Here is a 27,357-nt window from a genome sequence, read left to right as displayed (position 1 = left end):
GTTAAGTTCTAATCATTTTGCATGTCTTGACAATCCCCTGCAAAAATGTACTTTTTAAATTCAATTTTGTTCTCCAGTTTTTATGCAATTTTTCAAATAACATTTCTTGTGAATTGAAGCATTGCAACCTTCACTAACAAAGTAACACACAGTTGAAGCTTTGTTTTTTCTTCTTTTTTCTTTTTCTTTTTTAGTTATTATTAACTTGGGAAAAATATTGCATGTTAGATCCTTCATGTACATATGGCATAGCAGAATGCATACATACTTATATTTTAGGACACTTAAGCAGATTAATACATTACAATAAATTGACTACATATTGTCAGATATTTTGACACAAGATTCATATCGTAATGAAATTGTCGGTGTTACTATTATAGGTGTTCTAGTCTTGGATAAGTTCATGTCAACATTATAATTAATTTTTATATTGATTCTTTTGAGTACATAATTACAATGGAACTCTTAATTTGGCATTTTCCTACATTATACTTGGTCGCAATAAAGCTACATGTTTTAAAACTTTCCTGAATATTGCATTATCTGCATTATAATTTTTTTTTAACCACAAACCACAGACAAATGTACACTTTAGTACTGAGAATATTACTGATGTGTCCTCTTCCAACTGTATGTTGTTAGGTAACATTAATACATTCACATGTGTATCTCTTTGTCTACATATTGAATTGCAGTTTTTGTTCCAGACATTGTATGAACAGACCTATTTACTAAATGATCAAAGAAAATGGAGAAAAGGGAATGCATTTGAGAGTGTATTGAGCATCCTTTTCTTCCACTTGTGCCCAATGGCAAGTTATACATACATTCACATTGTGAGTGAAAAAAGATTTAATACTCAGGCATTCTATTCAGAAATATTAAAACAGGTTTAATCTCATCCTGACATATCCATTCGTGGTGTGTGGAAATATTCTAGAACCGACATCGCTGACTACTAAACTTGAACCTTTCCCATCATTGTGATGCATAGTAGGTGTACATATAAATAATGTTCATGTTTTAAACCATACATGAAATGGGAATGTTTCATACCATTGGTTGATAATTCAATTTACAAAAATGATGAGATGAGGGAAGTAAGAAATATACAGAAATTCCATCTCTTCTCACTACTACCATTGATTAAATATCATGAGCCCAAGTTACTTTGTATAGAACATTAATTTGCGGCATAATGATATACGGGAGTGAAACATAAACCTTTAATCAAAGTGCAGCTGAAATGGTGGACCAGTTTGAAAGGAAAATTGGGAAAATATTTGGGCCAATGAAGGTGCAAGATATTTGGAGAATAAGAACCAACAGGAATTATTTGAACTTTACAAAGATGTCCCCATCTCAACTTATATAAGAGCTAAAAGGTTCGAGTGGGCAGGACACGTAATCAGGATGGTTGATAGCTGAATTCCCAAGCAGGTGTGGAGGGAAAAGATAGGGGGGGGGGGGAGAGAAACTGGAAGAAGCGGTTGGAGCAGATGCAGTACAACTACTGAGAAGTAGGAACTGGATAGGATGTGGTGGTAGAGGAAGATATTGGGGAGGCCATGGACCGAACACAAACCGGAGCATCACAATAAGATATTACTGTGTGAACATAAAGAAATAGCTTTTAGGCATTTCAGTAAGTTAGTTCAGGCCTCCTTGACATCGTAGTGACAGTTCAGTGCTCTACCTTGTAGAGCCGTGACTACATAGCTTGGCAGATAAAACTTTCCAGTACCAGTCCGCGTTGACAACTTGTCAGTGTTACCAATGACACAAATGAAATTGGTGAAGATATTTAACTGAAAATTGAAATAATGCTTCACATGTTCTCTAACCTAATCTTTAGTTCTTTCCATGTTCAGAAATCACAAAATTCACTCGGTGACAAATTGCTTTATATTGTAACACTGTAGAAGATGGTTGTGATTTTCTACTTTATGGCTATGATAAGATGTATGTTGAAGGTGAGAAAATATTAGGACCCCCTTTTTACCGAAATTGACGACATCATCTCTCGCAGACAACAGTAACTTGTTTCCGGAAACACCTTTAAAGAAGGACCAACCCCTTCTCATTTTAAGAGCCAGACCCAAGTTAGGAGTGGGAGTATTCCGAGATACTGGTAGTGGTCCGATGGGGAGAATGTGCTTTGTTTTACAGAATTGCAGGAAAGAACAGGAAGATATGGATATCCTTCAGAAATTCTGGAAACTTAACTTTACCTCCTCCATTACAGGATAACTGGCCAGGTGCCCCGTGTCTAGCTGTGGTGAAAGAACATTGCATTGTGTTCCAGAACCCCCTATTAACTCCATTCATCTTCTATTACATTGTTGGTTTTTGTGTTTCAGCTCTATTGGAGAATGATATTAATGTCACAGAGACTAGCTTCTCTCTGTTACGTGGTTTAAATAATAGTCACCAAAGAATGGATTTATATGTAAATACATATTTAGTTATTTTCACCAAAATAAGGAGTTAAATATTTATTTATGTATAATATTATATAATATATATGGACTTAAAATTGAAAAAAAAATTACCCTTTGAATAATATGACACACTACATATAATACAGTATGGTTGCATTGACATTAATTGTAAAACAACACAAAATGTGTTTACATGTTTCCAAAACGATGAATAACAAAATTTTGTTAAGTGTTCGAATGTAAATTTCCTTCTGTTGCCTTAAAATTGATTTATATTGACTAAAACTGCGTTCAATTTTGGAAGAAGTAATCTGAGCGTATTTCAAATTTGTCAGTTATTCTGATTATTCTCAAGAAATTAACCTAACTCTTTTGGTCACACGGGGACATGTAGTGTTTGTGCAAATATGTAGTATATGTTGAGAAATGCTCTGAAATATGGAAATATGTAAAAATAACTAAAATATGAGCAAAAACTAATATATGTACAAATATGGAAAATAAAAACTGAATTTTTCGAGTCTACATGCCATGATGCGCAAAGATATTACAAAATATAACTGATTTCAGCTTCATTCATAAATATGTATTTACATATAAATCCGTTCCTGATAATCACATCCTCATCTGCATTACTGATATTCACATGCAATTTAATTATTGTACTAGAGTTTGCTATGGACAAATCGTCCATTGATAATGTAAATGTTCTTTCAATTGTAAACAAATTAAGATATTTTGACTGTGGTCGATTTAGGATGTAATTGTTTCATATCTGCTATCGTCTGATGCCTTCATAGAACCTATATTGAGTGTCTTTTTGGTCCATGTACAGAATTTGGAAGCAGCCATGAGAATGCAAACTTCAACAGTCAATGAAACATTAGAACAATTTTCTCAACCAACTATAAGCGCCATCTGAGTAGGAGATAAACGACTTGCTTTCTATCCTGTCACTTGTGGGAGCTGCTTAGCAGTAGTAGTGGACTTCGGTTATTACTTTTATTGTTATTAAACAAAAAGTTTGAATAACAGTGGAATCAAAGTAGTTGATTGATTTCCCAAAATATTAATTATTTATTTGGTAACAGTTCGTTATATCGGAGACACATTTAAATCGGATATTTTGTGTTTCGCATGGTTTGTACTTACCCATTGTGTATTGCGGAACATAGTTGAAGGTGCCATTTTGCTTTTTATTCATGAAAACAAACACAATTTTTCACATAGAGTGATTTTTTTATTCCTTTCTTCGCTTCCGGAACACACAATATGGCGGGCACATCTTGACACGTTGTGGGTATGCAGTGTTTCAACCTCCTTCACCGAAAAATACCTACTATCGTGTTCGTCACCGGTGGAAATTATACGTTATGCACGGGTAGCTGACGGATAGCCCCACGAACCATTATACACGGTAGCTGACGGATAGCCCCACGAACCATTTCCATAATGTTAGGTTAGGTTTGGTTGGGTTAGGCAAGCATAGTAAAAAAAAAAAGGGAGTTTGAAACACTGACAGTGGGTTACATCATCGAACGTGCGGAGCATGCAGTTCACGTACGGGAAGCATGTCAATTGTGCATCGGTGGGATATTTCTCTTGAAAAATATATGATTTGCTGGTCAAATAGATTGCACAATGAAAGAAAATACCTCCACGAACGTTGGAAAGCTTGGGGAAACTAATTTCCCGTAAGTAGTTTCTTCTGTAAAAATGAAGAAATGTGTGTCCGATATAACGAACTGTTACCATTTAATTTACTTTGGTACCAAATGACAAATTTATAATGAAATTATTTCATCTCCATCTCTCTGGTAGATAGAACACTGGCACACTCAAATCATAGCTGGTGTAGAGTGCAATTATTCTATCAGAAATTTAAATAATTACTTACAGCAAAAGTACCTAACCAAACAACTACTTCCTTTTAGAGAGGTTCCAATATATCAGCCTTTACAATAATACAAACTATAAACGCAATGGGGATAAAGATCCAAGAAATATATAATAAACTTTAAAGGGCTCTCCTGAAAAAATGAAAAATTGGGCATAGAACATTTACATTCTCAGCGGACGTTACGAAAAAAATGTTTTCATTAATCAAACAAGGTTTTTATATTTAAAATGGAACCTCGATTTTAACATTTTTCAGGGAACCAAGCTGAAACAACTTCAAGTGCCGGAAAATTTTATAACATTTTGTTATGTAAGAACCATCAAGATTGAATGTATAATACAGGAAAATGTGAAATCGGGGTTCCACTGTATTTAATTCAATTCTTGAATAAAATCTTAAGATTTATCTCACAAGAGGTTCCAGTTACATTCACAAATGTCTCGCTCTTTTTAGCGTATTGTAGCAATCACAATCTTTCCCCATGTGTGTTTTATGCATTCGAGTTTACACCACAAATATAAACAGAATATTGGCATCACTGTGACAAGCTCAGATACTTATGTATAGGGCTCGGGTAGTTTAGCACTGAAAAAATGCAAAAAATACACTTTAAAAACCCGTTTAATTTATAAATGCTGTATATTACAAACTATGAAAGATTACATGCCAGGCAATGAGTATGCATTATTCTGAATGCTCATTCGCTACGCATATGTTTTCAATTAATATGGTTCTGCGTTAAATGACACCATACATTACAGATCAAGATCATGATTGCATTTGCGAACTTGAAACTCCTTGTGTTTTCAGCTAGAACAGTTTTATATTCAGAAAACACACGTTCCACTACGCAAGATACAAGTGAACTGTATTTTAGGGCAACAAAGTCAGACATCAAGTTTAGTCGATTGTTGAAGTGAGAATGACATACTTGCCACATTTCATACAATCCAGGAAATAGGAAAAGAACCACAGAGAAAAGATAAAAAGAAAAGCGAGGAGAAGGAAAATAAATACAGTATATGCTCGGTGTTGGTTGTGGGTACAACAATATGCACAAACCAACTTATTTTCATACAAATATGCATTTGCATATGCAAAATGCATAATTATCCGAGCCCTACTTATGTATATTTATATTTATGACAAACTGTTAAAATTCAATTCCTTGCATAAAATAATGTATTTCAATATTTATTGTGATTTAAAATTATTTTATTTTTCTGATTTTCCGTGATATTTTCTCACGGATTCAGGTTTGATGCACGTAACAAAAATTCAATTGCTTACTCTTATACTAAGTCATGTTGCCAAGTTTGCTGTTCTGATCATGCCCAGACCTGAACTTAGTTTTTGCAAGGAACTGAATATTTAACAAGCGCAGAAGTCTACTTGCTTATCTATGCAATTTAGTCTAAATTTAGCAACTCTTGTTTCCAACTATGTGTATTCTCTGGATGCTAAGGTGAAAGGGATTGCCTAAGGCAAGGAAGCTAGGCTTTATTGCATTCTAAATTTAGAACATCTAGATCTATGCTTTGTTGCAATTGATGATTCCTAGTTGCATTCGAAGACGTCAGTGTTCTTGGTGGATTGCTGCCTTCATTTGGTACATGGTAGTCGAGCTGGAGAGAAGTCATTGTTTTATACGAGAAAGTGTTTAAGAATGTATGTGTATACGTAGTAAAATAAAATGAAAATCATTCAAGTAAAGCTGACTCCTTGTTCCATCATTTTTTTAGTTTGTTTTAATAATGCAAGTAGGATGAACACTTATTACAGTTAATAATAATTGCTTGTGTGTAATTTGTTTGCAAGCAAATTTCCAGTAGATAATAATCGCACTTACTTTTCAAGTACCAATAACTGTAACTGAGTTATTTTTAAAAAGTAACTTTCTCAACTGATATATATCGAAATAAATTAATAATGTGCCAATTGAACTACAATATTAAAGTTCAGATTCTACTGTTCTGGATAAGCATCACCTAATATGTCATTAATACAAAATTATTATCATTCCTAATACTAAGAAGCAGTTGATAGGCTCCACGCAAGCACAATTTACATTTGACAAAGCATTTAAATAATCTAACTATTTTCCAGAATTTTGTTTTCCGCCAACAATTTCATCATTGATAGTTTAGCTTGTATTGCAGATTTATTATAATTTCCTGGTGGTTTAAGCTTGAATACATTTGATATACCGCCCTACATACATACAGAAATCTGTAAAACTGTCCATGTGAGACAGGTCTTCTTTTGAAGAGTTGGCAAAACCGAGTTACTGAGGCTACAGGAGCAGTTAAGAAGTTATTTCTATGATGGACAATTCAGGTAAGGAATTGACTGCATTATGGCTCATCTTTTCTTACTGAAAGTAGTCTAATGTTAAAGGTAGTTTTCTTAATTGTATGTTGCTTTTGTTCCTCTTAGGTAATTTGCAATGATGTGGGTAAAAGAAAATTAGATGAATTTGATGAAGTGGAACTCTAACTGTGTACTTGACTCCCAGAATGTTCCTTGATTGTTAGTTAGTCAAACACCGAATGTGCTCATCCACTCGGGAAGGGGAAATGCATGCTCACGGAGTGGTTAGCAGTTTAGCACAGCATGCTATGATGACAGAGTCCAAGGTTCGAATCCCAACCTGGGCATGGGTGTTCTTTGCGAGTTTCCCTTCATCAATTTCATATCATCCTTTACTCTCATTGTCTCGATTAGCCAAAAGTGGCAGAAAGGTGATGCTAAATAAATAAAAAAAAAAATGAAATCAAGGTTCATGCCATTCCCCTATTTCATTTTCAACGACATCTTTGTTTCATGGAGAATTATATCCTTACAAGTTAGGCAACCCAGTCTATTTGTAGTGCAGTTTGGATTGCCTGCTCATCAGGGGTTGATGCTTCAGATTTCAGGTGTTCTCACCCCTTGCTGAACTACTGCCGCGTTTGATGCTAAGGGTGCATATGCCTCAAAACCTGAAGAACCATTTCATTCCTTTAAAGATAAGGTAAGATTTATTTAATCCATGAATCAATCAGTATCTGTTGCCATGGTGGTGGGTGGTATTTTCAAAATGATACAAATATACAAAATTAGATGGCTCGGTACAATGACCCCTTTTTTTATATTGCTACTTGTTTGATAAGGATTCTATTGGACATCAAGTAGCGAAAATTCGCAAGGGTATCGAATTAGGATGAATGAGGAATGCAAGACATTTTTAATAATGCCGCTAGATTAGGCATGCAGTTATTCGCATTTATTTTCTCTTTAAACCTGCCGCTACGATAAGTTACGCAAAGTTGCATTAATTCTCATTGCCCATTGACCAGTTCGATATTCATAGCCCTCCCTATCTTATTCAAACAGAACGAACCGCGGGCTTTTTACAATGCGTATTGCGTACTTCCTGAAGAGCGAAAAACACCTGCGTCTGTGTGACGCGGAAGGGGTTAGCGTGTTATGTTGTGGTGGTATGGAGGGAGAGAGGGAGTGAAGAGGGGTAACAAATTTTGGTTTATGGTGGGGAAAATGCAGTATGAGCATTTATGATACGAAGACCAGTTTTATTGTGTAAATTCTCGCCATAAACGTTGGTAAAATACCGAAATTGTCAGAATGTTACATATTAATCGATCTGAAGCGTATTCAGAAGAAACGAAAACTTGTTTTTAATTATGTCAAATCGCAATGACAATGTGGTAAGTGTTATTCTTTTATATCTAAGAAAGGTAACTTTATTTTGAATTTCAATAACACACTCCCACGACTACCTGTTCACAAAATAAATGTATCGATTGGTTTGCAAGCGGTAAAATGTTACGGGCGAGGGTTCGTCAATTGGTTTGATGTGAAGGAAGAAGGAGTGTCGGTGTCTTTTAAATATGTTACAAGCTTAGTTTTGCAAGATGTACATGACTGGGAATATGTATTTTAAAATAATTGTGATAATGGCGTACGGATGTCGGTACATTACTTAGGTATGCAGTACGAAAGCAACAACCTAATGGTAAGTCGAGTGTTCACATCCAAATACTGTCAAACTGGCATGTGAATACAGTTTCTCGAGTCGTAGTAAACATGTTCTGATATTTTTAGTATCATAAATGTTTAATTACGATAAATGTTTGTATGATGAGGAAAATGTTGCGTACGCTCATGTTAGATGCGGCCGCAAATCTTCGGTTCTAGGTCGTCTGCTCCAAAACAGTTCCTTCAAGTTCATCTTCACTTTCATACGAGAGTCTTTCCACAATTGTATCTGTGAGATGATATACGTTTAGTATTATGTTCAAGTAAAATGCAGGCGCCTTTATTAATATTTGATAATGATTACGTTATTTGGAAATTAATAAAAATAAATTTTCAGGAAGATTTATTTTGTCATCATAACAGATAATATAAAACATTAATAGAAACCTACATGTATTTATGGCAAAACTGGAAAAACATGAGTATATTTCCTAATTGAAAATTATATGTATTGGTACTACAAAGTAAGTGCAAAGGTGCATCGACATGCAAAATGAAGGATTTTATAATACCTGGAATTATGTGTTATTCTGTCAGTTCTTTTTTCATATCCAAAAATGAAATCATTTCCCTCGGTACCAGTTTTATAAATCGGAGACACATTAAAATCGGATATTTTGTGTTTCGCATGGTTCGTACTTACCAATTGTAGGTACCAGTTGTATAAGCCGGAGACAAATGAAACTCGTTTATTTTCAAATAAAAATCATTTCTACTTACCTCATATGCTTACCGGAACATTTTTCAAGCTGGGGATCACTTTTTTTCCATGAAAAAAGCGTTATTTTTAACATTATAATCATTTATTGGTCGTTGCTAATTCGGCGGGCAAATCTTGACTCACGTTGTCTATCGTCAGCTGATGTGCAGTGCTTCCAAACTTATGAACCGATAAATGCCGCATAAACTATTCACAAAAGGTTTTTAAGCGGAAATTGAGGCTAGACTCTACTTTACGTCCTTATCTGCATGGTGATTGCTTCTTTGCGTTCGCGGTGCGCGACAGTGGTGCGGCACCCGGCATCTCTTCGGGTAAGTACCTTTTTCTTTTTACACTTTCTGTTCACGATAGCCCCACTATCCATTCACGGGGTCGAGGTATGCCTATGAGGTTAGGTTAGGCCTGTTAGGTTAGGTTCCATTAGCACTCATTTCACCCCTAAATATGTGCTTCATCATCTAAAAAATTCCTCAGTACGTTCAATTACGCATATCCGGACAACATCGTTTTTTCTCGATTTACTCCTTCAGGAAATTTTTCCTTGCCTTGGGATTTACGTTGTTGAATTCCTTATAAAATAAGCTTTCCAACGATATATGATACGTGTTCCTTAGGAAAAGGACATAAACTAGAGTCTTACCTTAAATTCGAAAAAAAAAACTGCTCACACGTCATCTTGTAAAACTACCACGTGGTTGCTACACTGACAGGGGGTTACATAATTGAACACACAGAACATTTGATTCACGTAGTCGACGGTAATGGCGGCACAAGCTATCGTACAACGGAGATACATGAATGACGAAAAATACCTTACTTACAGGCCAAACTTATTTGGGTATTTGCACGATTCGAAAAAACAATTTCCCCGGCTTCAGAAAGTCCTCAAGAACGCAATCCCGTAAGTACTTTCTCGTATTTTCTCCTGTAAATTTAAAGAAATCCGTCTCCGACTTATACAATTGTTACCCAATTGTGTATTGGGGAACAGAGTACAAGGTGCCATTATGCTTTTTACACGAAAACAAACACAATTTTTCACATAGAGAGTAATTTTTGTTATTCCTTTTTCGCTTCCTTAACACACAATATGGTGGGCAAAACTTGACTACCGTACTGGGTATGCAGTGTTTCCAACCTTCTTCACTGAAAAATACATACTATCGTGTTCGTCACGTGTGCAAATTGCACATTATGCACGGGTAGCTGATGGATAGGCCCACGAACCATTCCAATAAGGTTAGGTTTGGTTACGTTAGGCAAGCATAGTTAAAGAAAAAAGGGAGGGTTGGAAACACTGACAGGGAGTTATGATATCAAGCATATGCAGCATCCAGTTCATGTAGGGAAAGCAATGGCAATTGTGCGTCGGTGAGATATATCTCTTGAAAAATATATGATTTCCCGGGTCAAATAGATTCCACAATGAAAGAAAATACCTCGACAAACGTTTGAAACCTTAAAGAAACTCATTTCCGTAAGTAGTTTCTTCTGTAAAAATGAAGAAATCTGTCCAATGTATAGTAAATTAGTACTAAAATATAGCCTCGAGCTTGACTCTGACTCGATCACAGTGGTTTTTCTGGTTTTCTATGCCTGGGTCCGAGTTCGGTTTCAGCCTGCAATTTAATTTCTTTATATAAGTTATAACATCTCTCTTGTGTGTGCCAAAATTTAAGATAATAACACTATTTTTTTCCCTCTGTTTTGAGATAAATTTGGAGGTTTGATTTTACATGACACATGTAACATTTATAATCTGAAGAAATAGAATTTTTCTTCATAAGCATTTATGTGATTAGGTTAGGCATGCTAGGCTGGATTGACATACTATTTCTGCCGTTTCTTCTTATTCTTTTCACTTGTAGCATTCTTTCTTAAAAGTGAAAACATACTTGAAGTAACTAAAATTAAGATTAATGATAAGAAACACATCTGTAACGTACATTTCAGCATGCAATTACTACTTCCTGTGACTTAAAATGAACAAATGCACATTCAGCAAACTTAAAACATTAATTTACAATGATTTCCAAAGTTTCTCAGGCTTTCATTATCGTCCTGTGTATCTTTTGAATATCATCCAGACTTGAAAATTGGACCTTAAAATATTTTTAAAACTGTTTTCAATTATGTGAATCTGTTTTGTGTAATGACACCTATTCTTAAATTGAACCCCTAGCAGCCAGGATTGTTTGTTTTAAACTGTTGTTTGTTGATGGTTAATTTTTTTGTTATTGAAAAGGATTTCTTACCCTGGCATGTTGAATGGTTGTATTCCAATATTTCACCAAGGTCACTGCATCTTCAGGGATATCAAGACTATTTGCATCGTAAAAGTGGCAGAGTTTAAAAAGTGGAAAAACATGTGAAATACATTAAAGCAAAGGAAATAGTGGCACGTAACTTGCACCCAAATTGAAAACTTGAAATAAGTAATCTTAAGTCGCAGTACCCTATATATTATACAATGGAAATTACTATAGAATTTCAGAGATTTAAGATAATAGCTATTGAATAAATAATAATATTTTTTTTTTAATTTGTATATAGCCTTCTTTTTGTCTTTACAAACCACTAATTCCCTAAATGTTATTATTTACACACTTTACTAGAAGTGACAATCAAATTGAATTAATATATGATATAATAGAAGAAAATTTGTTCTCTGTATGCGTGAGTAGAGCATGAGGAATATGGAACTTAAATATAGCTTCAAACATCATAATTTCAGTAATATACCATTAATATAATGAGTATGTTTGTGTGTGCTCTTATTTGATACTTGTATTCAATGCCATACCAACTGATTACATTTTCAAACAAATAAATGACTTTTGTTGCAGTGTGAAGATGAGTGGACTGAGATACAGCAAAGATTTGAAAAGGAGGGTTTAGATTTTGAGACTTTGGGTGCTGAAGAGCGGCTTCTCCATGTGTGGCGATGGCTGGTGGACGCAGAAAGCAACTTGCGAAGTTCTCGCAAGATGCTGGACAAGCTACGGGATTTACAACACGAGGAAATGGAGGTAAATATGTAGCTTCAAATGTGACATATTAGAAATAATATTAAAAAAAAAGTTACATATTTGTTGAAGAATATATGTACAAATTGTGTATGGGTAAATGTAGGTAATATCATGAAACTAGTTATTTCCACAAGAGAAGTGTGAATGTGATTGACTTTTTTTATGAAGTAACTTGACATGGGTTTTTTAGGTGTGGAAAATGGTCAGTTTTTAACATCTTGGTTTGTAATATGTCCATTTTTTGGTCAGTTTTTTAATCGCCAATAAAGCCAATATTTTTTTGTGTTTGTGAGTGTTGTTGCATTTTTGAGGATACATGTTGTCTTCCCAGTAATATGATGGACAGGTATTTTAAGTTCAGATAAAGCTAAAGCTTTTTTTATTCGTGAAACCAATTAGAAATAAGGCAGATTACCAGAAGAAAATTCAGCATACATATCGGAAGGGTGAAAACTATGACTTTTAGGGAAATAATACTTATAATAGCCTCTTGTTTATATTTTTAGTATAAAATGACATGAAACGACTACTATTAGAAACATTTTTAGCTGCTTTCCCACGAACACAGCTATACCAAACTGAAAAGTGTCAATAGTAATACAGATACCGTGTCACATGTTCATATTCTTACCAATGCCCATAAACTTTAAAATTTATTTTTCTCTGTGTTAATATGCCTCATGCTTCATATCAACATAGGATCCACTTAATTTAAAATATCATCTGATTTACTTCTCTTCTTATCATTGTTGATCTGCATCATCATGGGTTCCTTCCAGAAATCCCTCTCCTGAACATCAGAACGGGGTGATAGTTTACGTCCATAATCTTTTGCTGAGATGTAAGGGGTGACTTTCCACGTAGTACAGCCAATTGTCAACCTCACTTCCACGTAGTACACCCTGGACTGCATTTTGCAGACTAACGAGGCTCTGGCGACTGGACCTACGGCGAGTATAATCTCCGTAGAACTGATTTCTCCTTTATAGACTCAGCATTTAACCCAGGTAAGGATATTTTAGTTTTCAGACACGCTTTATTTTTGTTATGATAAGCGGCTGGCCCCGTATAGTGTGACGGGTGCAAAATAGCGTAAGTGCTGATGCACCCAAAATTTGTAATTCAACTTCAAATTCATAATCTTTTGCTCTGGAAAGACCCATCATGACAGTTGCAGTAAAAGACAGTGGAAGAAAAGTGTGGTAGCTTCCTATTACTTTTCGCATACCACTCTCCTTTTTGTGTGTCTTCAGAGATCCTGAGGGACACCACCTAAGAAACGAGGAGAATGGATTTTACTGAATTGGACCCTCTGGACTTCACCGAAAGCCACTGCACCAAGCTCTGGGGGCTTGGGTGTAGGTTAAATGTCAGTTTCATGATGGAGATACCAATTTTAAATATACAGTAAAACCTCGTTAATCTGTACCCCGATAAGCCGGACAGGCAAAAAAAAAAAAAAAAAACAATGCAAGGTTTTAAATGTGTCTAGAAGTCAACAAGAGAACTTCCCAGAGAACTCTGTTTCCCGCAGGCTTTGTACTGTACTGTATAGTGTATTTAGGCCTATGTCCTTTAAATACACCATAATAAACGTGTTTTGTTGCTATAAATGGAGTTTTAATGCACTTTCTACTTTCTTTTAGGTTATTTCAGTTAATCTGGACTTTTGTTAAACCGTTCAACTTATCCCCCCATTAGTCTGGATTAACGAGGTTTTACTGTACCATATCATTATACTAGAGCTTTATTCATAATTGCATGTATGGTAATTATGAATGCAATACTGTTTCCAAAATAACCAGAATTATACATTTTGCATAATTTTCAGGATATTTACTTTCCACGAAAGTGTTGTGTGGCATTTTTGCAGACCCTGTGAAATTCTTGAACTCCGTAAAAGTATGAACCAGTAGTATTGATTAAATTTGAACCAATGTTTCAGTGTTGGATCAGTTCAAAATAGCCTAGTGATAATTCTAGTACACAACTTGACTCCAGTTATTCATTGTAGGAAATGGAGAGCTATATCGGTCATATTCGAGAACTGGCTGAAGAACGGGCAGGACAGTTGGAATCAGAAGCCATCGTACTTCGCTCAAAGCTTGAATCTTCCCATCAGCATGCAGCCACAATTGCAGCTTTGTTGGAACAAAATGGCTTCCAGACAGGAGACGCAGAGGAATCTCTGGGCGAACAGGTAATATTTAACTGTGATTTAAAGTTCTTTGTGATTGCATTGTGTCTGAAGAATTGAGTTAGCTGCTATCAATTTTAATGAAAAGTTGTTTTATATAATGCTTCATACGTGCAAGAGTGATTTTCGGTTAATGTTAGTGCACTGAAGCGCCATTAGTAAGGCTAGGATTTTGATGCAAATGCATCTTTTTTTGGTAAGGCAGAAACATTGCATAAGTAGATAGGAACGTGTTTTACATGTAAGTATGGGATGCCTTTGTTAGGACTTTTTTTTTCATTTTTTGACCCTTTTTGGAGTAAAGGACATTTTTTAAACTTTTTAGACCGTTTAAGTCATTTTTCGGCCTTTTAAAAGTCATATTATGCATTTTTCTACATTTTGGTGAAAGAAGGGGCATTTTACATGCAAATGTAACCCTTTGAATGAGAGAGGTTCCTGACTCTCGTCTCATTCCCATACAGCACAACATGGTTTCAGATACGTTAGCAACACGTAAGTCGTGAAACATTGTAACATTGCGGCAATGTTGCAGAACATTACAGAAATGTTTCAGGTAAGTTTCAGTAATGTGGAAATGTCCGCGAACATAACACAACATTGAGAATGTTACAGAAACATGTAAATGTAACATTACCGACATTACAGAGACATTTCCATTAGGTTGCATAATATTTCAGTTACATTACTGCAATGGTATTTTACATTGTGGTTATATTGCATGTATTCATGGATGGCATATTTGAGGGGGGTTATTAGGGGTTAAGCCCCTTCAAAAATTATTACAATATTAGCTTGTAAATCATTTCCTGAAAATAGAATTCACAAGATTCTACTTAGAAAACTAGGTTTAGGCAAGATATCTAAATGTATTTATTTTACCTCTCATGAATTGACCACATATCGTAATTGTCGCAATTAATATGAGGGGAGAAAAACTGCATAAAAGTACTGGATATTAATTCATTAATATCAGATAACAGGTAGAGCTAATAAAAAAAAGATCAGGAAACTAGAGTGAAAATTAAATATTGACAACTAAATCACTAAATTCTAAAATAACATCAAATTTGTATAAAATAGTGTTTTACATGCTATAATAAAGCTCTCCCTGGTTTGTAACACCATGTCATGAAGAAGATTGGATTTGAGTGATGTTATCAGCATCATGCTCCAGTCGCTATCCATCCCCTTTACCAATTGATGAGAGGCTGGCAGGATGTAAAACATTTTGCAGAATCATGGTCATCTGAAAATTCAATTCTGTCTGCATTTCTCAGGGATAACACATATGTTCAACTTTCATGGTTTTTCAACCTACACAGTAGTCAAACTATCAGTATTACACAGCAATATTCCAAATGTTACAAATTAAGTATGTGGTTTTAAAGTATATAACTTCCATATACTAAAAATTACCATGTGTAAATTCTGGTATAATCTGGTGTAACATATTGTTCTGTTTTGTAATATTCCTGTTAATTACAAAAGAATCAAGACGTGACTTCAGCCTTTCATCTCAAATAAATAAATTAAATAGCACACTTGCATGTTTGTAGTTTATCAAAACCTTGTACGTACCTACTTGAAATTCTTGACAAGTCTGCATTCTAATAATATTAATTGTGAAATATTATGCATTATTCTGTAAACTTGAAATACCTCTGGAGATCATGCAAAGGGTCCTAAAGTAACCTGAATTGGAAGACAATGTCTCTTATACTTACATAACTGGAGAATGTAGACACACATTGACCATGAAAAGAGATTCAGTTAATGAACCAGTAAAAAAAATTAAAAAAACTGGGAAAAACTACCAGTTCACAAGAGACAAATGCAAAATGGATAAAAGTTAAACTTCAGGAATTTTTGTGCAGTAACATTACAAAAATGAGAACACGCCAGACAATTGTTATGATGTTTGGCCGGTTTGAGCCTACACTGTAAGAAATATAAATGAGAGCCTTTTAATCAAGGGGTGTCTAGTTCGATACACAGTGGAGGTACATATCTGTGTATAGTGTGTTTAAAGCAACAATAACAACCAAACAAATATAAATAAACATACTTTGACACAGTTCTGATGCCAGTGAGTGCTCAGGCACAATTCATGTCCAAGGGCTTCCCCGATGGCACAGTGGTAACGTCATTGCCTTGTAATCAAGGATCCCAAGTTTGATATCTGGTGGAAGCACATAGTGGTTCACATCCCACTTTAAACTGTAGGTCAAGTCCCGATTAGACTTACTGTGCATAAAGTGAACTTAAAACACCAAATCAACCAACCAACCAACCAAGCAATTCATGTCAGCATTGAAGTCTACAAATTACACATACATTACATGGTTTGTTAAAACACTAAAATCACACACTAAGAGCACGATAAAAACACTTCGGAGTTCTTCCAAGCTTTCGACTCCTTCACGGAGTCATCTCCAGGGCTGGTCTGTCCTCGAAGAACTCCGAAGTGTTTTTATCGTGCTGTTAGTGTGTGATTTTAGTGTTTTAACAAATATGTTGCCGGCACGTGATGTAAGAAGTTTTCTACAATCATATGGTTATGGTTATTATGAAAAAAACATTTTTTCATAAAATATACCCTTTATTTTTATTTTTTTTGTTTAAATACACTTTTATCTGTAATTCAGAAGAATTCCATTGCAGGTTCTGCAATATACCCTCATGTTGGAGTGGAATAACATTCAGTTCCTTCCTGTAAAGGAAATACGGTCATGTGTAATATCAATTCGGAATTAACATTCTCGTCAGAACTTTCATTTAAAGAAAAATATTTTGCATCAGTAAAATAACAACAACCCAGATTTTTTAAACTTCTAGTTCCCATATACCAAATATTCTTAACTTCAATTTTATTTCTAAAATATATTGTGTGTGATAATATCTGCGAAAGAATACCTATGATACACTAGGGCTTCTAAACAAAGATGACTTTCATCAACAATAAAAACTAACTTCATCACAGAAAGAATACTCCAGCTGCCTCCATGGTGGAGTGGAGTAGTTATCACAACATGCTATGATGCCAAGGGTCCCGGACCGAAACCTGGCATAGGTATTTGTGAGTGTCCATTCATCAATTTCAGCATCCCCATCTTTGCGATTAGTCAAAAGTGGCAGAAATACAAAGTAAAATAAGCCAATTTAATCAATCAACAATCAGGAATATTGCACAAATTTGCAAGACATTTAATTTGAAAATAAAAACGTTGCAACAATGTGAAAAGTGATCAATAAGTTATCGGGAAATTGTGATTTGACGAATGTTTGAAGATGAAATTTTGGCATTCTGGGCTATGCAACAACCTACTGCATAACATGCCAAGTTTTCTTGTGAGATGATAGAGTTGCAAAAAATCTAGCTTTTTGAATGAACTGTTTCTTTTTTCGATAAAAAGCAGGCTTTTTTTTAAAGAAAAAACAACAGAAATTTTGGCTTTTTACCAATTGCAGCTAACCTATTTCACTTGAAGTTATTGTTATGAGTTTACAGGTTTGTAGTCACATATTTTACAACTAGCTACAAAAATTTACATGATGCAGCAGCCAAGAGACATATATTGACCAATCTCAGTGGGCACATATTGCATAGTGGTTCAGCTACAATTTAAATCCTAGCTTACCGAGGAAGAGGGGGAGGGGGGCTTGCAGTCCAACCACCTCTTATTTTTTAGATTTTTCAACTGTTTGAAAATAAATTACATGGTTCCCTGGAATGTTCCCAATATTTCTGTATTACTTCTGCTCATAAAAACATAAATGTAATGTAATTAGGAGGCAAAATGCACTTGGGGAACATATCATGCATCATCTTTGAATGCGAGATACTCATGCCAGTGACAGTGTACAATTAGTTGGTAATGATGGTAATTATTGTAATAATTATATTTAATAAACAACTGCACTTCTACAAACAAAAAATCATTAATAAAAATGTCATCGGTTTTGCGAGTTTTAGGGAATGATAAAATATATGTGACACACTCATGTAATAATTGGTTATTATTTTTTATTCATGATAGTAATTTCTGTAATTATTATAATTAATAAATAACTAGCCATATATAATCAGCAAAGGAAGCAGTGATTCAATAATAAAATGGTTTCAATGTGACACCCCCACTACCATGCGTTGCTTCGGTCTGAATGTTCTTTCTCTATACTTAACAAGATTATTAGCTACTTCATCCGAGATTAAGATTTAGTTTAGCCTGCAAATCAGAGAGAACAATTTGCAAGTACTGTTGTTGGAAAAAGGCCAGATTTTTATATAAGGTACCTTTCATAAAAATAAATGGACCTCTGGAGTGGAATAAATTAAATGCTCTTGCCTTGTAATAAGAAGGGGTCTGAGGTTCAATCCTCAATGGAGGCAGACTGCTTTGGATCTAATTCCAAACTGTAGGTCCAGTCCTGATGTCTTAAATATTTTTTTGCAATTTGCAGTCAGTCTTATTTGCTTCTGCTTCAGTTTTAATGCCAGTGCATTTCAACAAAAGGTCCGTTGCACCCAGGGGTTGACAACTAATTTAAATCTAATTTCATATTTGACAGCAAACCTATACATAATTGAACTATGTATTACTCTTTATGATTATGCCATAGTTTATATATTAATATTGAATATTCATTGAGAGTGTATGTTAATTTACACAAACTTTAAAGATCAGAAATGTATTTATGAATGAAATTCTTGGGATCAGGGCACCGACTTATAAGAAATAAATTTAGTGGGCTGTGATCTCAAAGGTGAGAACCACTGCAACAAGTAGCAAAATTACTTCACTAGTTGCTCCGTGACCAGGTTTAGCCGCCATTTAACCAAATTATACATTATGTACTGGAAAGCCAGAATACAATTGTATTTTACTGAACACAAACTTTAATGTAAAGAGATTTCATACTAGATTCTCAAAAGATAGAGTATATTATTTTTTTGCTTCATGTAAATTATCCTATAACAAATTCAAGCATTGAAAATCATATCATACTATTAGGTTATATTAAAAACACACACAAAACTACTCTAGTTATGTGAATATTTTTATACTACATAGATATATTTAATAAGCCTACCGAAATATGAAGATGACACTCTGAAAGAGCAGCCCATTAAAAAAAAACAGCTTTTTTGAAAACACTGTTTATATCTAGCTACGAATTTCATATTGTAAATTGTATTTTATATTTAGAAATGAGTGCCTATTTTACAGTAGGGAGAGAGATACGAAAACCATGCAACAGGAAAAGTACTGCCAACTCCTTTTTTTTCATTGATTTGAGACACTTTTGTAAAAAAGCTCAACCGAAAACAGCTATGGAGAAAAAAACTTGTTTGCCCCTCCCCCAAAAAGCCAGTTTTCCGACCACTTCCAACTCTATGAGATTATAAAACAAACATGGAATGACAGTAATTCTATACATTTATATCAAAACTTTTACAGCAATTCCTTCAATCAAACATCTCAAACTCACTGTGCCACATCTAAGGGAACGGATAGATGTGCCAAAATGAGACTTCCTTTTCTAATGTCTGTGCTTTAAGAATACAATAGGCACAATTTTGGAAAGGGAGAAAAGAAATTAATTATGAGCTCTGTATGTTTGTACAATTTCTCAAAGAACCAAAACCATTGTTGGAAAAAATTCTGCATCTCACATAAAAAATGATAACACAAACACTTTATTGCCTCCCTGATGGCATAGTGGTAACGTAGTTGCCTTGTAATTAAGGGGTCCCAGGTTCAATTTCCGGTGGAGGCACCTAGCAGTTCGGTTCCTACTTTACACTGTAGGTCTAGACCCAATTAGCTTATCTGTGCGTAAAGTGAACCTAAAAAAAAAAAAAAAAAAACACTTCAAAACGCAATGAACATTTTCTTATGCTGTGCGAAAGTCACCCAAAAGGACAAACAGGAATAATCATAGGTGAATATATGTCTGCTATGTAATTTAACCAACTTTTCAAGGCTGATTTGGAAAAGAAATTTGCATTTCACTGTCTCTGGATTCTGAGTTTGAAGTGGAAAATGTTAGCTGAGGGATGTTTGATAGAGCCTTGGGGTTAGTTGGGGGGATGCTCATGTAGTTTAACATGGTGACAGTGAGACAACTAGGGCGAAGGGGTGCTTGCGAAAAAAATTTTAAATTTTTTTTTATGGATTTTTATGCTTGCCATATGGAGGGAAAAAGTTTCACCAAGTTTTCTTGCTATATATGCCTTTAGCAAGCTGTCTGGTGGGAGGAACAATGGCTGATGGGAGCAATGGCAGATATCTATTTCTTGCTGATGCCAATGTTCTCACTGTAAATCAAGGAGAATGTGATGGTAGATTGCACTTTAAAACTAGCACAACCACAAGCCCGGCAAATATCTAATTCGTGCTTAGGTTTCTGTAACTGCACTGTAAATATGTTAATCTGAATCAGTGTATTGCTTTTCATGACTTTTGCGAGTAAAAAAATGCAAATTATCCCAGTTTCCATTACATCATTATAACTTACTTGTTTTGTTTGTTGTTTCTGAGTTTGACCCGCACACGCCCCTTCTGCCATATTAGACACCTCTTGCTCTAGCATTTGGTCAGTGTTGGTGAACAGTTCCTAAAAGAAGAAATTTTATGAATTAAATCAGTAGTAATTTATTTCTATTTAAATTGGATTCCTAATGTGGATGAGTAGTCAAATAAATTACTTATGAATTAACATGTGATGCTCGGTAGTGCATAGAAGACAAATTGCAGAAACAATAATCCAACCTTGGACATTGGGTATATTCTACCCCAGCCCGAACACAACCATTACATGCAACAGTCAACAATGAACTGGCAGGATTATTTTGCTGGGTGACTGATAGTGGAATTAATGTAGAGTATAAAAAGGGTAGTGGTGGAACCTACCCCACATGCAAGGTTGGAGTTAATGTTTCATTTCCCCATAACATTGCAATTGAACATTCATCCTCCCCCCCCCCCCCCCACCAACCGTGGGACCATTATTACCATTACAGCAAATTACTTTTCCCCCACAATTTAATAATGGAAAATTATTTTGTGTTATCGACGGCTAATTTTATTATTGCCACCAAAGGAGCTGAAGTAACAAGAATCGAGATTCAAAAATAATTTACAATTTTACTTCGTGCATGTTGTAGATCCCATCCATATTTTAAAACAAAGTCTGATTGCATAAGTTTGCAAGAATGTGACAATTATTTTTTTGCAAGCAATGTAATCAAAAATAGAGTTGGGAAAAACAGCTTGGAGACATGTGCGAACATGTAACAAAAAATATTTTTGGGCCTTTTATACAGTATGTATAAACCTGACCTGCCTAACCTACTGACGTATGCATCTAGTATCAGAAATAACCTAAACTTGACTTACCCATACTATTCACATATTTATTTCTGCTATAGATAGGATGCACACATGAGTAGGTTAGGCAGCTCAGGTTTATGCATACAAAAGGGCAAAAAAGGTTTTTGTTACATGTCATACAAACTAAAGGTTAAAAGATTAAAAATCCGTAACTTACGTGTGTGAGCATGAGATTTATCAAACTACGTTTCGAAGGTTATACTACCTCCTTCTTCAGGTTGAAACGATGTTTTCAGACACCTGACATGGTGCCTCGTCGAGAAAGTGATGGTTAAGGATTTAGGTTAAAATGGTATAGGAAAGACACTTTCTAAAAAATAATGTTAAATACACATACTAAAACCACGCAATACTCCATAAAAACAAGGCTCGCCTACCCTGAGCACCGATCGGCAGTTGGCCTTCATCAGCCTTGAACGTTCTTTTGTTTTTATGGAGTATTGCGCGGTTTTAGTATGTGTATTTAACATTATTTTTTAGAAAGTGTCTTTCCTATACCATTTTAACCTAAATCCTCAACCATCACTTTCTCGACGAGGCACCATGTCAGGTGTCTGAAAACATCGTTTCAACCTGAAGGAGGAGGTAGTATAACCTTCGAAACGTAGTTCGATAAATCTTATGCTCACACATGTAAGTTACTGATTTTTAATCTTTTAACCTTTAGTTTGTATTTAATTGTGAGCAATCAGCACATTACCAGTATGTTACATGTCAGCACATATCTCGAAGCAGGCATAGCTGTTGCTATCTACTCATCTAGCCAGTGTGTAAAATTCAAAAAACTGCATGACAATGGTGCTGCCCTCAATTTACACATTGTAACAATATCGCAGAATGAATTAGTTGAAACGTGAATATTTTTAGATAGAGGCTGGGAACGTAACAACTTATATGGTACAAGGTATTCTACACCTCTTCACTATACACAGGAAAGATAGAAAATTTTCTTTTTCAAAGAATAGGGTAAGTTTTGTGCAAAATTTATGGGAGGGGGGTTATACTGTAAAAGCAAAGGTGTATATTTAGGCCACAGCTTCATCACCAGGTGATGAGAATAGCATATGGAATTGCTATCACAACAGCCCTAAACCTGGCCTGCCTAACCTAACAAATGCATTTAGGAATGTAATACCCCTTCATACCTACATTGCGGGCATTGTATTGGTAAGACTGCAGAATATGGGCTGCTTAGGAGGAACGCGGTTAATAATTTTTTTGGTAACGTTTTGTAGTTAGTAATCGGGAAAAGTAAGTTTTAAGGTGCGGAAAAATTTTTTTTTTAAAAAAAAACAGAAAAACGTGTCCAGGTTGGGTGGTATTGAAATCGTAGCAACGAAGGAAAAGGCATATTCCTGCACAAATCTAGTGAAAGCAAAAAATGCCTATGTTGTTAGGTAGCTAGGTTTAGTTCACTTAGCCTAAATAATAGTCACTGTATTTATGCTAATGAAACCTAACCTAACCTTGTACGCATTCCTCGAAGAAATAATGAAAGGAACTGTGCGTAAACAATATGGACACGATCGAATGGAGAAATGCATTGCTTTTAGTAGCACGAAAAACATTTTTCATTGTATTTATGCTATTGGAACCCAACCTAACAGGCCTAACCTAACCTTGTAAGCATTCCTCGTCTGAAAAAATGAAAGAAACTGTGCTTCTGTGGGTGGAATCCGGAGCAACAAATCAACTAGAATGCTGCGAAACGAAGGGTCTCACTTATCGCACAACACTTGAGCACGTAAACAATATGGACGCGAACAAATGGAGAAATGCATTGCTTTTAGTAGCAGGAAAAACATTTTTTACGCACAGTAATATAATAGTAATCGTAAAAGGAACATCGGAAAATGGAAGTAGAAGGTACGTACTTTCAGGGGATATAAATTTTGTTAGTCTATTTAGAGGAAAAAAGCAGGCCATGTTCTGCAGCGAGACCATTGTATTTACGGAAGAATTTTAATGCTAACAGCCCCATATTTGAGCTTCCTAACCTAACAATGAAAGCATTTAGGTGTGTAATAATTATTCATACCAACGTCAAGTGACATTAGCAGCAGCAGCAGCAGTCCACAACGGAACATTTTGCAGTATTCTTCCACGTTATTTTATTTGTGCGTGCTGGAAATGTTCACTGCAATAGTGGTACCCTTGTCCCTCTGTACCCCAAAAGAAAGTGAAATATCTTGCATTGTTTATGAAGATTTTGTTGTTTATGAACGTTTTCAGTTGATTTTAGCTCTCGGAAATGTGTTATTGTGAAGTAAAGTACGTTTGTTTCCTTAGCATGTTACTTTACTGTGAAGCAGAGCAGTCCGAAGGCTTCACGCAAGTGAATATAGCACCCAAAACGACTTTCCACAAAAGCAGCTATAATTTTACGTAGTTAGGTTACGATTGTTAGGTTTGGTACTGATAGTTATTTTCGGCATATTCTTTCGCTATTTTACTGTACATACAAACAACTTTTACCAACAAAAAGTGGCGAAAATACTTAGAAATTTAAGATTTTATCTTACGTGTGCCATTCTATGGTATCAAATATGTCCGTTATTTGTGCTTTCCTAAAGCTGGAACCACTTTTACATTACATAAAACATTGAAATCTGTCGATTAAAAAAATTTCGACGTAATTCTCGAGGGGTACAGTGGGTAAACGGTTCCGCGATAGTCAGCCACGCTCGGCAGAACGATAACAAACTCTATCTACATGCTTGATTACGTTACACGTAGAAATAGGAAATAAATTACACGGTACGTGAGTAATTCTGTTGTGTGTGTGTGTATATATATATATATATATATATATATATATATATATATATATATATATATTAATATGTATGTTCACACACACCACTATAATTTCACAATAAAAGTAACATACTTTTCGCACTAAAACTGACTTTGTTTCCAATCATGGAGGAAGCAGAATTAATAGTAGGCTATATTTAATTTATTTAATGTTGGGAGTGCTGTATTTTCGTCGTAAAAAACACTACTGTTAAAAAGTAAATATTAATACACTTACCTCTGTCTTTACAAAGACGATTGTCCCATGAAACGAAGCTCAAACCACGCTACTCATCTGTGTTTGGCTTCGTCGGTGCGGAGCATCGTTCAACTTCTTTGGCGCAGTGGATGATGGGAAGCAACGAGGCAGCTATCGCAAGTAACTTCGCCGAAAGATCCCTGTGTAAGATGTAACGAGCTCCAAAAATGAAAGCACCACGCAACGTTAAAGCAACCACGACAGGGAAACACTGAAGTAGGTTATGTAAATGAGACTTCGTAACCTTTCAGAAACATGATTCTGACTTCGTGTGCTGTATGGGTTGCCTGTACGCCTGTGTTTGAAGAAACAAAGAAATTCTCTGCAGTATTGTTGATACAAGCTGTTGTGTAACAATTCAGCTCGAACAATGTGATTTCCCCCTCTGTCAGTAAATATATTGTCGCCAGACGGGTTATTGTTAAAAAACAAGGGGTACAAAGTTTTGTGCTCTGTATCGGACATGTCAGGGAAATAATTTGCACTCCATGGAATTGAAAGTAACTTAACAGCAAGTGATATTGTTCATTTCAAGTACGCTCCTCTTGTGTCGGTGGAAGTCGAGAGAAAGTTTTCCATGTACAAGGCTCTCTTGTCCGAAACTGACATTCACTTTTGAAAATTTGCATATGATTTTCGTTGAGTACTGCAACTCAGTACTTAAAGTGTAAAAGTTGACAAAAAGTGAAGTTTCTTACTTGTGCTACCATACACAATGAACATGTGATAGATACTGTAACGCTAATTTGTAATTTGAATTTCTCTTGGTAGTTTATAAATTTGTTTTACAAATCTTTCAGAATTTTTAGGTCATTTTTCTAAGTTTATAGGGCATTTTCTTGCATGTATTAGGTCATAAATTCATTTTTTAAAGGTCATTTTTTGGCAATTTTAAGGTCATCATAATCCTAGCCTTATCCATTAGTATTAATACAAATTGTTTCATTTTTACAGGTAGCATTCCTAATTGCTGATAGAGCAAAGTTATTGGAGGAGATGGATGTGTTAAAGAAGCTAAAATTATCCAATGGTGTCAATGGAATCAACAAGGAAGGTGATCTGCTCTCGGAAATAATCAAGGCAAGTGAGAACGTAGCTTCCACCATTTTTATTTTCTTGTATTTTTTAGAAAAAAAATAATTATTTTACCAATTTTCAACTGATTCAGTTTCCTCGGTTCTTACCTTTTTTTATTTTTGACATGTCCTTTTAATTTAAACCACCTTGATAGCATAGTTGCTGTTGATTTGTAGTCAAGGAGTTCCAGAATAGATTCTATGTGGAGGCACAGTGTGTTAGTTCGGATCCCACTGGGATTTAGTACTTATTGGCCTGTGTGAGCATAATGTGAAATTAAAATAAACTTACATTTCTTTTGTGATGCCCCCCCCCCCCACACACACACACACACACTTCACTGAAAGGGAATTACCTATTGCTTCTGTAGCAGTGAACAAGAAAATTTGATAAGCTGCCATGAACTTCCTCAGGTAATAGGAAAACAAAAATCCAACATTAATGTTAATAAAAGGTTTATTCATCGTATACTAGATTTACAAGGTATAATACAAGCTTCATATTTTGTTATTGAATAAGCCATAAAGGACGAAAGAGACAGAATAGTCGTCAATTAATGCCTGCATCTGTATTTATACTTTTTTTCTTCTTGATGACACCTGTCACCTCATTGACCTGGAGATCGCTATAATGCTGACAACTTGATTACTTTGTAGTTCACGTCATTAGGTTGATATCTACTGGTTGGTCCATCCCAAGTAATAAGGGAGATGTCTCTTGATTATGATGCAGTTTGAAAACTAAACCTGAAATAGATTAGGTGTTGAGTCTTCCTTCTTAAACTGGTTGTCTATGAATCAATTAACATTAACTCAAAATTCCCGAAATATGTTGCGCTAAACTGCAGCATGATGCTCAACTTTTCATTTTGATGTAATGCTGATGTGTTTCTCTATCCTGTACAGGTTTCTTCTGAAAAGGAGGTTTTGCGACGTGAAGTGTCTGAAATGTGTGAGCGGGTGCAGTTGTTAGAGAAAGCCTCGAGGCAACTGGAACTGGACAATGAGAGACTTGCGTTTAAGGTTGGTTTCATGGATTCATTATAAATTAGGAAAACCCATAACTAAACAATTGAATTCTCCTCTTTCAGTTAGCTAACTGCCTTTGCATGTGGATGTGTAAAGTGTTGTGGCTTTCAACTGTATCTCTTTTTCCATTACTTTACTGAGAAATCATGTTAAGTACGAATTTCTTGAATATGTTCAAAGGAAGCTGTTACCATATGTAGCATTTCTTCTTACAAAGTTTGTAAGTTAATTTGAATGTAATGTAGTTGCACTAATGCCACGTATTGAACTTGATTTCCATACAGTACCATAATATAGCACATTTTTTCCATAATAATCTTTTAATCACTTTTTTTTAAGTTTGTAAAATTAATACAATTAAATACATAGTCTATAATTGTTCTTGTGATTGAGCCACAATTTGCACATAACTTTCCAGTAAGTTATGGTAATTTGTATATTTGTAAATTAAGTGTAAATTGTAAAAAATGT

At 35.0% G+C, this 27,357-nt stretch overlaps 1 protein-coding gene across 3 annotated transcripts in view; it reads left to right on the top strand.

Annotated features, from left to right (window-relative positions):
- The first annotated feature begins 7,834 nt into the window (after positions 1-7,834).
- Positions 7,835-27,357, top strand: part of LOC146004395 (uncharacterized) — a 73,384-nt gene continuing 53,861 nt past the window's right edge. For all 3 annotated transcript variants that reach the window (XM_083143214.1, XM_083143215.1, XM_083143213.1), the window contains exons 1-5: positions 7,835-8,051; positions 11,950-12,132; positions 14,147-14,332; positions 25,736-25,861; positions 26,764-26,880. In XM_083143214.1, the coding sequence (XP_082999340.1) occupies positions 8,028-8,051; positions 11,950-12,132; positions 14,147-14,332; positions 25,736-25,861; positions 26,764-26,880 (636 nt within the window). In that variant the 5' untranslated portion in view covers positions 7,835-8,027. The remainder of the gene's footprint in view (positions 8,052-11,949; positions 12,133-14,146; positions 14,333-25,735; positions 25,862-26,763; positions 26,881-27,357) is intronic.

This window comes from Lepisma saccharinum, chromosome 21 (assembly GCF_977018435.1).
Source record: "Lepisma saccharinum chromosome 21, izLepSacc3.1, whole genome shotgun sequence".
In the NCBI taxonomy this organism is placed as follows: Eukaryota; Metazoa; Arthropoda; class Insecta; order Zygentoma; family Lepismatidae; genus Lepisma; species Lepisma saccharinum.
The sequence above is the reverse complement of the archived record's forward strand: the minus strand, read 5'-3'. Positions and strand labels throughout refer to the sequence as shown.